A 13683-nucleotide genomic window follows, 5' to 3' on the forward strand; every position below is an offset into this window, starting at 1 on the left:
GGTAATTATTTGTTACAATCTGCAGTCTCACCTTTAGATGTCATTAATTCTTAAATGGGCCTAAGAAACTCACCTATTAAAATCCTTCATCTCACTGTTACACAGCCTTTTCCAACAGATTATATTTTTAATCATATTTTCAAAAACATTATTCATATTGCTAAGCCTGTGTTTGGTAAAGTTCAATGACTCCATACAGACTACAAATGACATTTCAGCGTTTAAAAATGATTATCATTGGGGAAAACTCAAAGGTCCTACGAGCATAAACGCACCACGCGCGCCGCGGCTCTATGTACGTCATCACGCCACGCGCCAAATTCGTATCGGGTGGAAGGCGCAACGGAAGCTAAGCAACGGTGTATTTTAAATAGTTTTATCTGTCAATTTGAAACACTTTTGTTGGAGATTTTAGTCCTCAATATGTCTCAGAAAGCAGGCTATTCACCCAGCTTCAAGCGACCCTCGGAAATCATGCGAATGAGGAGGAAAAAAGCCCGAAGCATCGCCGGTGTCTCCCCCTGCCCGAGCGGCCAGGACTCTACAGACAGTCCGGGACAAAGCAGCTCCTCCCCGGCCTGTGTTCGGCCTTTCTCTCCGGGGCCGCTCTTCAACAGCCAGAACCGCTCCGGAGGCGGGACAAAACGCAGAAACCCGTTCGCAAATATCGAAAACACGTACAGCCCCAACAAGAAGTTTATAATTCATAACGATGACGGGAATATTGAGGCTTTAAATACACGGAGAGACAACGAGGAAGACATGTCAACAAAGACTGACTGTCAGGGAGTTTTTTCTTTCAGTTCGAGTCTGACCGAGGCCGAGAAACGGGAGCGAGGAGAGATTTCCAGCAAGGTTGGTTATGATAATAATAAACGAATAATATAATGTTATGTGTGTCAAGCCTTTATTCGACACAGAGAATGTGGTTGTAGAGGTGACATGTCAGTCAGTAACTTGGCTTAATGTATTGACACGAATCTCACTTTAAAACAACGCGAGAGTTTGGTCAATCCGTTCATTCATTTTTTAAATTTTGTGCATTTTCTGGGAGCCGAATCCAGGCAAAGTTAACATGTAGTTACGTAAAGCCTGTGTTTCTTTGTTTCAAACTAAAGGTGTAGGATTTTATGTAAATAGTTACACTTTTGTTTTCTGAATCTTTTTCCAGAGGACTATTTACTCTCAAGTTTCCCCCTTGAGTGAACGTGTTTCTATTGTGATATCTATATGCTGTCAGTAACTCATATAAATAAACTTAAAATACTTGGACTATTCCTTTTAATACCAAGTCTGAAGAAGGAGGATTTTTTTATTTATATAATAATATTCATATATTCTCCTGTCCATTCTGTGCTGTAGAAGTGTCTGACTTTCTCTGAGGATGACTCTCTGTTTGAAGAAGAGGAGGAAAATGCTAAAAGTCCACTTTTGAAGGTTGGTGTGTTTTCTTTTGTAATATTGAAAGAGTTTTATGTGCTGCTGTCTTCACTAAATCTTTTCAGGATACATGACCAACCTGTCCTCTCCCTGCTCTCTTGTTAGAGTCCCCAGGCCATCGCTCCTGCTTCTATCGCTCCTCCCGTGTGTACAGAGTTTCCAGCAGACTGGAGCCTGAAGACTCGCCTCCTCTTCACGTCTCCCCTCACCTTGTCATGGTCCGAGCAGCCTAAAGCGCAGGAGGAGGCCCTGGGGCTCAGCCAGCACTGCAGAGCGCAGTTTATTCCCCTGCCTCACAGTCTACAGGTAGGTTTTTGAGCCTTTATTACATGTGACATCTCAGTGAGCATCCTTTTGCCTTCACAAAGATTACTTTTCCTACAGTGAATTTCATCCCTCTGTGCACAGGATCCCAGGTCCTGCCCAGACCTTCGTTGTGCCTTCCAGCAGAGTCTGGTGTACTGGCAGCATCCGTCTCTGCCCTGGATCCCTCTGTTCCCCAGGATCAATGTTGAGAGGAACTTCAAGGGGAAGAGCACCCCCTGGGCACAAGACGTGTCACTGCAGCAGAGTCTAATGAGTGAATGGTGAGGCTGTAGGTGTCAGTACTTTCCATGGACAGTTAGGTCGAGCTACAGTTGTTGCTTAACTACGTCAATTAATTGGACCATTGCACCTTGTCCCAGTATTCAAGCATGAGCAAGGAATTGATTTATTGAGTGGAGTGTGTCTGACTCTACAACGCCGTTTTAGCTTGTTAGTTTTAGGTGTTTTCTGGTTGACTTACAACTTCACAGACCAGTGAATGTTTAATTCTTAAAGTTGATGGAGCATAAATTTGGTCCCCCCATCAGTCCAAAAATGGACCAGTCTGGATTTCTACATATTTTTTCTGCTGTTTTTGCCATTATTCAATCTGTAGCAGAAAGTTGAGTTTGAGTTCAACTCGATTAATCGATTAATCATTTGGTCCATAAGATATCAGAAAATGTTAAAAAAATGTTGATCAGTGTTTGTCAAACCTGGAAATGATGATGTTCTCAAATGTCTTGTTTTGTCCACAAACCAATGATTCACTTTGAATGATTTCTTTGTTATCCAGAGCAAAGAAATGAAGAAAATACTCACATTTAAGAAGCTTAAACAATCGGAAATCTTGTTTTAATCATGAAAAAAGCTTCGAACTGAATAATCAGTTATCAAAATATTTGTTGATTAATTTAGTGATCAATTAATAATCGATTCAACGATTAATTGTTTCAGCTCTAGCTGCAACTAATAACTAAGTATCAAGTATTCATACAATTGATTCATCTGTCATTTATTTTCTTGACTAATCTATTAGTTGTTTGGTCCCTAAACTGTTCTCAAATGTCTTGTTTTGTCCACAAAGCAAAATGATTCAGTTTTCATGATTTCTTTGTTTAATGGAGCAAAGAAACCAGAGTATATCCACATTTCAGATGCTTGTTTTATCAACAAAAACACGGACTAAGCGAGGAATTTAGTAAATGACAATAATCAGTTAACCATTGCAACGCTAGTTCTGTTGCAAGTTGTCTTAAAGATATGACATTTCCAACATGTTTAAGTTATATTTGCATAGAAGATACTTGGTCATACTCATTTCACATCAGAGTGTTTTCTCTGTGTCCATCTCCCGCACAGGTCAGTCAGTCTGTCATCTCTCTACGGTCTCCTGAAGGCCAGACTGTGTCCTTATTTCTACCTCTGCTCCTATCAGGTAGCTCTTTTTGTGTATTGATTCTTTTTAAAGATCATATCCAGTCACTAAAGGCATAACATGACTCCTTGTGCTTTTTTTTTAATCTGTGATGTCAGTTTACAGTTTTATTCAGAGCAGCAGGTCTCGGTGGTTCCAACACCATCACAGCACTGATTTCTCCAACAACTCGAGGTATCAGGGAGGCGATGAAGGCTGAAGGTGAGCAAATCCTGAGAAAATGGATAAATACCATTTAAAAAAAGGTTCACCGAATTAAATCTACATCAGCTTGAGTTGATGATGTCTTCAGAATATGTTTACTGCTTTATTTTGCTGTAAGACACCCATTTAGCTTAGCTGCTGGTCTACTGCTGCATTGTTTGGTAAGTTTATGTCATTTAGGTGAATTTCAAGTCACGTAACACATTTGAACTGAATGATGGAGGCAGATGAGTTGCTGGACCTTTGAACCTCTTTAACAAAACAAATTCTGCTCATGTGTTTAACAAACTACTTTGCTGTTCAGGTATAGAGTTCAGTCTCCCTCTAGTGGAGGAGAGACGGAGGAGCAAGGGCCAGCAGAACGTGGCTGAACAGCAAGGAGAGGAGCAGGATTTGAAGGAGTGAGTTTTTTCCCTCTTCAGCTCTTCTGTTTATATTTAGTTATAACACAAGCTGATGATGTTGTAATTGGATTTTTAATCACAGGTGCTCTGAGCTGACAGAAGGCGTGGACTATCCGGCAGGTGACGAGGGGGAAAATGACGCAGACAACGATGAAGACAGCAGCTTCTCCTGGCTGAAGGAGATGGGAATCCAGGACAAAATCAAGAAGCACGACAACATCATCATACAACTGTATCCTTCTGCTTTGACTCTGACTGTGTCCCGTGTTTACACCTCTACTGTACGTGTCGTATACACTTGTGAGAGTCACGGCCTTTGACTACTTGTTCAGTCGTAAAGAGGGACACGCTGTGTCTCTGGACCATAAACCAGAGTCTGTGGTGTGTGTGGAGGGACCTCACACTTTCACCCTCATCAACTTCCTCATTAACTGTAAGAGTCTTGTGGCTGCAGCAGGTTCCCAGGCCGGGTTACCACCAACACTGCTGGCTCCTGTCGCTTTCAGGGGAGCAACAGTGCAAACACTGAAGGTATGAACGCACCCAAACCCACACACACGCATGCACAGAGCGCGGCGATCAAGTCTTAATCCGAGTGTGTGTCCTTGTCAGGCCCGCAGTGTGAACGTGAAGAGCCAGGTCGGTTCTAGCTTCCAGAACATCAGCAGTCTGGAGATCACAGGTACACTGCAGCTTCAGGAGCTCATCATTCTCATCGTAATCACAGAGCTGTGGCCACAGACGTTCACTCTCATTTATGAAACTAACAGCGAAGGTGACAATAGAACTGTGCCTCATCTGCCACTTAAACACAAAAATTGAAGATTTGATAAGCAATTAGCACAGCTACACACTACTCAGTCGGGTCCTGCTAACCTCCTCCAGTAAGTGTGATGCTTCTCCTTCAATGTATTTACATTCAGCTATTACTACTGATTTGTAGGCTTTATTGCTGAGTTCATGTGAGTTTGTTAACGTACGTTGCTCTCCGATACAGCTGTCACTGTTCTTCTTCCAGAGGTTTGTTTGACAAGGTTAAATGTTTTGATGAGCTGTAAAAAAGCATTAAATGTATTGATCTTCATTAAAGTTCTTCATATTTTTTCTTTGTGTGGTGCAGGACCCATCCTCCCCTCCTCTCTGCACACCATCACAACCCTTCTTCGACCCTCACAGAAAGGAAACTTCTCTGCTACACTTTACACGCACGCACCCACTGCTGTCATGAACACGCATACCAGCACGCAGCAGGTAAGACTTGAAATTATGGGATTACATTGGCTCAGTGCACAATTCACAACGTAGAGTTCTTTATATTTTTTTTGCAAATTCAGTAAAATAAAAAACTGAAATCTTTGTTTTACAAAAAGACTTTCTGCTATCTTTCAGACTTTGGTCTAAGGGTGTGTGTGGAATTAGAATTTTGGTCTTGGTGTCTGTTTGACAGGGATTTCACAATAAACCACTCACTCCCCATACCAAAGTCCATTGAGAAATTCTTTGATTTTACGTCACAGCACACAGGATGTTTTTGTTCCACTGCTGCTTCTATCGCTAAATTCAAGTGTGTTATTATCTTACTTCAGCTTTTGAAGTTGTTGGTTCAGATTTACCCGAGTGACACAAACTTACCAAAGAGGTAGCGGCAGACCAGCATCTCCTGTGTCCCTGGGAGCTTAAAATGCTGATTTTCTCTATGGACTTTGGTGTAGGAGAGTGGACGGTTTACAAACTTAAGTTTCCCGTCTGAAAATGCTTTCTAACAGTGAGATTAAGCAGTGATCATATTCTTAAGATATCATAGACTTAAGCAGGCATGGATTTTATATTCAAACTGTGTGTTTTTGCAGTGTACCGGGGGATCGGTCGACTTGTCCGGTTGCGGTCTCCATCCTGCCTCCGTCCAGCAGCTGCAGCAGCCGTCCAGCCTGGGTAAGAGTGCGCTGACACACATCAACATGAACAACTACAGCTACACATGGAAGAACTGAAGCTGAGTGGACAATGCACATAAGTTATCGTCGGTCAAACTTGTTGTGTTCAGATCAGAGAACAGGCAACCCCATTTTAAAATGTCTTTTAAAACAGATTTTATTGCATTATATATTTTTATTTTTAAGGTCTTTTAAATGAATTGTTCGGAGGATGAGTTTGTTTTAAATTTTGTTTTAATTTTGAGGAAGAATTGATAAAAATGTATGTTGGTGTGGTGTGACGTTGTGAGTTGTGTTCAGGACTTGATCGCTTAGGTAATAAAGTCATTCTCTGTGAAATGTAGTGTTCAAGGCATAGTTCATGGAACTAATGACAAATAAATGCATTATTATGATTGATTTATTCATTTGCTCTCTATTGTTTATGTATTGAGGATTGCAGGGAGAGTTGGCGTCTGTATTGTAATATGTCAACAATAACCTATGCAGCGCGTTAGCATTGAAACAACAGCAGTGATGTGGCCTTTTCCTTGAAAATGTGAGTCGTGAAGTTATATAGTTATTGGAAAAAGGGAGGCTGGCCTGTATGAACCCGTTTTAATGAAAATCAGCTGCGTTAAAATAACACACACAACATTGTAAAGAGTTACGAGTTCCCACAGCAGTGATATAAGTTGACAGGGAAACTCCTGTCTTGCTTCCCTGGTGGAAAGTCCTCGATGTCACAACATTTCTGAGCGGCGGTGGCGCAAACAAACGTTTTCTCTCAGCAGAGGTGATGGTCATTCCTGTCCGTGTGCGGGAAGCTTTGTAAGTTCTGGTTTTAAAATGTCTAATAAAGGTGAATGAGTTGTTCCTCCATATTCAAAAGCATGTTAAAAAGAAGAAGGTGCGCCTTCATTTTGCTGACCCTCTGAAGCAGTCATACATCGCCTCTGCTGCAACGTGACTGAACAACATGAAGCATGTCGATTGAGGAAGAGGAAGCAGTATTGAAGGAAACGGGAACAGATGTTTGAGCAGTTGCATCACCGAACTGACTGAAGGCAAATATGAATTATCTTCTATCTTGTGTTTACGGTGACGTAACATAGATACTGCACTTTTTTTTTTTGGACAATAAAACACATTTCAACACCAAAATAAACCAAGTTTGCGCTTGACGTGACCGGACATTCAGTCGCTTCCGTTTCCGGTCAGTTCCGACCAATCACAGGGCGTCGTGATTTGCCGTGAAGTAAGATTAGTTTGGGGAAATCCAGATTAAGACGGATCATCTGAGAGAAAGGTAAGGACCATTCTTCGTGCCCTCTTTGTTTTTATGGAAACACTAAGATCTGATATTAATGTAATATTTCTGTACATGATAGGATGTCAAATATCTTTATGCTATGTTTTATGTTTATCTATGTTTATGCTTTTATCGAAACTTTACTGCGTGTTCTGTTAGTATTGCACCATGTTAAAACGCGATGATCTCCACTCAAGGATGAGCTAATTTAACAGAGAATACTTGACAACAAATACATCCAGTGTTTTCTTTTGAATTCCAGACTAAAAATGAGAGCTGCTGTGTGTGCCACCCTGCTCTTGCTGGCTCTATTACATCAAGGTATTAATTATTTCAAGGCCTTTGCCTTTCCCCCCCCCCCATCAGCCCCCTCTTTTCTTCAAGATTCCATTTGCTCCACAGCTGCATTTGTTATCATTTTCCACCGTGTTATAAACAAACACTCATTTAATTGTGCGTGTGTGTGTTACAGGCGAGGCCCTGACGTGTAACTACTGCAAGTCGAGGGGGGGAGGTCTCTGCACTCCTACCACGACAAAGAGCTGTTCACAATTCGGTGCCTGTATGGCTGTCGTGTATCCAAGTCGAATAAGTAAGTGATTATATTGACAAAGTCCATAGAGAAAATTGGCGATTTTACCCTACAGCACACAGGAGTTGTTAATCCACTGCTGCCTCCATCAGTAAATTCATATATATTATATTATCATGTGACCTCAGTATTTTTCTGGATGGTGGACGTTGGTGTGGGAGAGTGAGAGGTTTACAAACGTAACTTTCCTGTCTACCAACAAAATAATGCTTAACAAGCATTGGTGATTCAGTGGTAGAATTCTCGCCTGCCACGCGGGAGGGTTCGATTCCCGGCCAATGCAATGTTTTTGGCAGCTCGTGGCCAAGTGGAAAGGGAACTTGTAACTGGAGGGTCGCCAGTTAAAATCCCCACCCGGCCAAAAAGGGCTGGCGTACCCCTGAGCAAGGTACCCAACCCCCAATGCTCTCCGGGCGCTACTCAGTGTGGCAGCCCACTGCTCCTAATTCTAGGATGGGTCAAATGCAGAGGAATACTTTCCCTAAGGGGATTAATAAAAATTCTTTAAAAAATTGAAAAAATAAAGTGCCAAATATATTCTTCAAGTATCAGACAAAAAAAAGTTGTCTTAAATTTAACATCCAAACTATTTTCGTACCCGACTGTGTGATTGTATGTCTCATTAACACCCTGTTTTGTGATTTCCAGGATCTTCGGTCCGTACGTGCGTGAATAAAATCGTCTGTCGAGCCTTCAGCAAGATTGGCACATGCTGCTATACTGACCTCTGCAACTGAGCCATTTCTGCTGCTCCATTGCTTCATTTTGTTCAATTCTAGCGCAATTAAAAAGTGTAATGATGTAACCCAGTGGTAAACTGTCCTCTGTACCAATTGTTTTAGGACTGTGTTTTTCAATTGCTTTTCCTACATTTTGTCCATGAAAACACTGAAAATATTTTCAGTCTATTAAATTTTTTTTAAATTGAATCAACAAATGCCTGATTATTTTCCATTTTTACAAAAAGCCCCATGGGTTTTCTAAGCGTCTTCATTTCTATGAGTGTAAAGTGAAACCCTCTTGCGTCACCTCTGCTGAAACATTAAACTGCCCCCAAAGAAGAACAGCAGATGTTTGTGTCGATTGAGTAAGAAGCAGCAACACAGATTGTTTCTTCACTGAAGGATTTTTGATGGTTGAGATGAGTTCATATGAGTCTCTGGCTCCTTATATTGCAATTAAGATTATTTTACAGCCACACTGGATTGAATCAATGCAAAGTTAGATTTGACCTCAGTCCTGAGGAGAATCACAGTGACAGTTGCTCCACTGAGGTGACTTTCATCACACCGTGACGCAACACTCAAATCAATCAGGTTTGCTCTTCTCAGATTGACAAGGCCTCGGTCATGTGATCGGTTGCAATTTCCTTTCAGTTGTGACCAATCACAGCGAAGAGAGGTGGAACAAGTTGTTGTGGTTTGTAGTTAAGAAAGAAGAGAGAGGGTTTGAATCCAGAAGAATAATCCCGCCGAGCATCTGAGAACAAGGTAACAACTCTCTCTTGTGTCATTATTGCTTCATGGTGTCAAGGCTGATCTATCCATGGAACCTTCTGACATGTGTGATGTGTTATGTATACATGGAAAAGCACTTGATACTAATATAATGCTTTTATAAGCTATTTCTCCATCTACTGTATATTACACTGTACATAACAACTATTGCACTTGTATCCACTCATGTCGGTGTTCTCCTTTTAAACGTTGTTTTCCACTGTTTATCGTCACCTGCAGACAAGGATGAGATCACTTCACAGAAACTCGAAATTACTAATAAAGGAAACGTGTTTATTTTATATTCTTTTCTTTTAAAAGGATAAACTTGTGTGAGTTCTAGACATAAAATGAGAGCTGCTGCGTGTGCCGTTGTGCTCTTGCTGGCTCTCCTACATCAAGGTAAGGCCTTTGCCTTTTTCATACATTTTCTTTACTATGCTTTTCAGTGACCTCCTTTCATAATTTTTGCATCTTTTTGTTTTTGAGAATGTACTATATATACTATATATATATATATATATAATATACTCTCTTGTGCTCCCGTGCAGGCGAGGCTCTGACGTGCAACTTCTGTTTTTCGAAGGAGAGCGTTCTCTGTACTGCGACCGGGACTCAGACCTGTACAAGAGGAAATGATGCCTGTGGTGCTGTCATACTTTCAGGTCCCTTGAGTGAGTGAGAGCCAATGACCCTTTACTGGTTTCAAATTATGAAATGGACTTTAAATAGTGTTTACGGCGCTGTGTGAGACACCTATGCCATGAACCAGCCTCAGACACACAGGCCTGAAATCTATATGCCTGCTCAATTCCATGCGATCTTAAGAATCTGCTCATCACTTTTTCTTGGGCTGACGTCCATAGAGAGAAAATGTGATTTGAAGTAAAAAAGAAATAGACTTTGGTGCAGTCCCAAACTATATCACCGTGGTGTAAATGTGTCATAGGCATAGATTTGATCAGAAAACCTCATTAACATGTCCGTTCTCTTTTATTATCCCAGGATCTTCCTTCCGCTTATGCATGAACATGGCGGTGTGTCAGGGCTACATCCAAACACCGGGTGCATTCGCCACGTGCTGCAGCACCGACCTCTGCAACTGAGCCTCTTCTCCTCAGACACTTTTCTGCTATTCGGCTTCCTGTTACGACTTCAAATTGTTTCACTGCGTCCACTCCAATGTCTAATTTGTCCTAATAAAAGACAAATGGTCACGTTGCATCTTTGCTGTCCATCAGAAGTTTTATTTTATCATTTGGTCACAGTGATTTACTTCTTATGTGGACAGGATTTTTAAGGTTTTATTTTTCTGTGACATTAGATGGCAGTAAAGCACTGTGTAGAAGATGGATTTATGTATACGTGTGTGTGTGAGAGAGAAGCATTTGTTAATAAGACAAACAATGAAACTGTGACATTTTGGTGCCGTCCTCCTTCACGATGAATTTGAAATGATACATGTTGAGGTTTATCATTTATTTAAGCCAACTCTAGTAGAGTACATTTCTGAAACCATCTTGCGTCACCTCTGCTCAAACATTAAACTGCTCCAAAGAGGAACAGCAGATGTTCGTGTCGAGTAACAAGCAGCAACGCAAAATGTTTCAGTCCACTTTCTAAACCTGGCTCCATATATTGCATTGAATGTGATTTTACAGCTACACTGGATTGAGTCAATGCAAAGTCTTAATTAATGTTATAATCCACACTCACTATAAGTAGATTTTTACCTCAGGACTGAATCAGGAAGACATGATCTGAGAGCTTGTGTTTACAAAGTGACAAAACATAAAAACTGCACTTTATTATGTTGACAACAGAACAGTTCAGCACTGAAATAAATCAGTTTTGCACGTCTCACATTGACAGAGCCCCTGTCACGTGATCAGCCGCAACGTCTGTTAAACTTTTTTTTTGACCAATCACAGCGAAGAGAGAGGGCGCAGGTCACTGTGGTTTGCAGTTTAATTAAAATCCAAATTAATATTCAGACAGAGCATCGTAGAACGGTATTATTATTGCTTTATGGAAAAGCTCTTAATACTAAGTTAGATAATAAGTCTCCATATATATATATATCCGTCTACATTTAAAATGTTAGTGTCGATCTGTTTATGTTCACAGTTGACAGTGAGATGTATATAATATAACTATTGCATGTTTATCCATCCTCGGGGAGAGCAATTCCTTACGTTTCTGGGTCTTTCTTCTCTTCAAACGTTGTGTTTCATCACTTTTGTTGAGCATACAGGATGTTGCACCATGTTTAAATGAAAGTTCTGTTTTTGTTTTTTGTTTTTTTAAACACTATAGTTTTCCAAAAGTGACCACTCCCACACAAGGATAAGGTAATTTAACAGATTACTTAGAACAACCAATGAAGTAAAAATGTTTATTTGTAAAGTATATTCTTTACTTTAAAAGAAGACATCCTGTTTTCTTTATTTGTTGGTCAGTCACCTCCTTTGTACACTTTGCAATATGCTCCAAGTCTGCATTATTATTTTTTAGTATTGCATCTCTTTGTTTTAGCGAATACTGAAGTTGTGTACATGTTGTGTTCCCATGCAGACGAGGCCCTGATGTGTAACTGCTGTGATTCACAGGAGAGCGGTCTCTGTACCACGACCATGAACCAGATCTGTGCGAAACCATTTAACCGTTGAGTGAGTGAGTAAGGCATTATCACCCTTTTTTATGTTGTGAAATCAATTTTTCATCCCTTTCATGAAATAGGTGTAGTCATTGATACAGTAATAGCTTTAAATTATATTTTAAAACGATATGAGGTGTGTGTGGGACACTTACACCATGGAAAAACAGATTTTAGCCACTTAATAATAATCTCACCTCATTAAGTCTACACCTGCAATCTACCTGTGCCATTTTAAGAACATGTTCACTGCTTTTTCCTGTGGCTAATAATAAAATAAATAAAAACTTTGTGTCCATTTTAAATTACAGCACACAGGAGTTGTTGATACAATGCTGCCTCCATCAGAATATGTTATATAACAGTGTTATTTTAACATTCTCCTGCAGCTCCTGTATCTCCACAAGATAAAAACATGCTGGTTTTCTCTATGGGCTTTGGTGCAGGAGAGTGAGTGGTTTACAAACGTCAGTTTCCAGTCTCAAAAGGCTGATTAACGACAACATAACGATATCGTAGAATTCATCAGGCGGAGACACATTTTTGCGGTTCCACTGCCTGTGCTCTTCTTCTTCCACACCAATATCTGTCTGATTTGTCTTAACAGAAGAGGAATGGTGTCTGTACACAACCATTATATCATGTGGTATCGTTATCGACCAAAAGTAGTTATATTTTGATCTATTTTTTATCATTTGGTCACGGATATTTATTTATTTATTTTTAGGATCAGTACTGCTTGGTGATACTAGATGGCAGTAAAGCACCGTGCCGCCGGATGAGCATCCATCACTGGATTTGTGTGTGGGTGTGTGAAAGCGAGGGGGAGGCGAGGGGGTGTTAAGGGCATTATTAATAAGACAAATAATGACACTTTGTGACATTTTGGTGCCGTCCCTTCTCCACGCTGAAATTTAAATGACACGTGGTGAGGTTAATCATTTATTTAAGCCAAATCTTTTCACCTGCAGTTTAATGAAGGCTTTTTTTTCTTCTTCTTCTGCAGAATCTATGCTAATGCAATGCATTTCTCCAGTCATGAGCAAAGATCAGCGGAAATAGAGATAAATGTGCTCTCCTTCGCAGCTCCCCTCTTGCATGCGTTATGAGCAGACAGCTCGGTTTGGTTTGTCACTTGAAAGAGCGATTTAGCCCCGAAAGGCCTTACACTGTGCCAGCCACAGTTAATAACGGAGACAAAAAGCTTGAAGTAATAGTTTAGTTTAGTATGTATGAGGTTCTGACACACAGTTAGTGCTGACTGCACTGTGTGTGCCTCCTGTTCCGAGAACTGTCCCAAGATTTGCTCATCTACGCCACTAGTGACGTCTAATGTTGAGGTTGTACAGTAGATTGATACCAATAGAAGTTTCCTCCAGTCACCACTCCCTCTCCAAAACAGGGAACTATGGCAGCCTTCACATACTAGAGAGTATTTTTTTTTTACCGCTTCAAGTGCAAAACTCGTGCTCTGCATAGTTTGTCTGTTCTGCTGCTGTCGAGACATAGTGGTACAAGATTTGAAAAATCAAATATGTTTTTATTTCAAATCAGTTTTACACTTATTCAATATATATCTCAATAAGTTAAAGGAATACTTCAGCGATATGCGCTTAGCTTTGTATTACCAGAATAGGAGTAGTATTTTTGAAAAATTGTGCTTCCCGACTTCAGAGTAGAGTAATATCTTCATTATTTTTTTGTTACGTGCCCACCGGTGACACTTGGTCCAAGGCTTGAAATTACAACGCTAATTCCGCACTTTTTAGACCCACTCGTAGGGGGGCGGGACCTCATTCCCACAATGTAAACAGTGTCCGCCATCTTTGCTAACAGTTATGCTAACAGGACCAAGTGTCACTGGTGGGCACGTAACAAAGAAAAGAATGAAGATATTTCTTGACTCAGCGGAAACTGAGGTT

At 40.6% G+C, this 13683-nt stretch overlaps 2 protein-coding genes across 8 annotated transcripts in view; both read left to right on the plus strand.

The window, feature by feature from the left end:
- Positions 1-297: 297 nt before the first annotated feature.
- Positions 298-8414, plus strand: LOC122783924 (protein downstream neighbor of son homolog). 2 transcript variants are annotated; one of them, XM_044048902.1, is made up of 16 exons: positions 298-855; positions 1363-1437; positions 1546-1746; positions 1849-2027; positions 3109-3184; positions 3283-3385; positions 3693-3789; positions 3875-4024; positions 4125-4323; positions 4405-4474; positions 4913-5043; positions 5643-6536; positions 6646-7014; positions 7280-7338; positions 7490-7609; positions 8258-8414. In XM_044048902.1, the coding sequence occupies exons 1-12, from the start codon at positions 424-426 to the stop codon at positions 5781-5783; spliced, it is 1854 nt and encodes a 617-aa protein (XP_043904837.1). In that variant the 5' UTR covers positions 298-423; the 3' UTR covers positions 5784-6536; positions 6646-7014; positions 7280-7338; positions 7490-7609; positions 8258-8414. The 2 variants fall into 2 exon arrangements, with proteins under 2 accessions (XP_043904837.1, XP_043904830.1); XM_044048895.1 differs by having other exon boundaries at positions 5643-7014.
- A 1797-nt stretch (positions 8415-10211) lies between these two features.
- The window catches only part of anos1a (anosmin 1a), a 28119-nt gene continuing 24647 nt past the window's right edge, over positions 10212-13683 (plus strand). For 3 of the 6 annotated variants that reach the window (XM_044019204.1, XM_044019198.1, XM_044019203.1), the window contains exon 1: positions 10212-11778. The gene's annotated coding sequence lies outside the window, so the exon portion shown is untranslated. The remainder of the gene's footprint in view (positions 11779-13683) is intronic. The other 3 variants (XM_044019199.1, XM_044019200.1, XM_044019201.1) reach the window with 3 other exon arrangements.

Source organism: Solea senegalensis, linkage group LG2, assembly GCF_019176455.1.
Source record: "Solea senegalensis isolate Sse05_10M linkage group LG2, IFAPA_SoseM_1, whole genome shotgun sequence".
NCBI lineage: Eukaryota > Metazoa > Chordata > Actinopteri > Pleuronectiformes > Soleidae > Solea > Solea senegalensis.

Coding starts and splice junctions, on each gene's coding strand:
- LOC122783924 (XM_044048895.1), top strand. CDS start 424: ATGTCTCAGAAAGCAGGCTATTCACCCAGCTTCAAGCGACCCTCGGAA. Junction 1,438..1,545: donor CTAAAAGTCCACTTTTGAAG/GTTGGTGTGTTT, acceptor CTCTCTTGTTAG/AGTCCCCAGGCCATCGCTCC. Junction 3,790..3,874: donor GAGGAGCAGGATTTGAAGGA/GTGAGTTTTTTC, acceptor TTTTAATCACAG/GTGCTCTGAGCTGACAGAAG.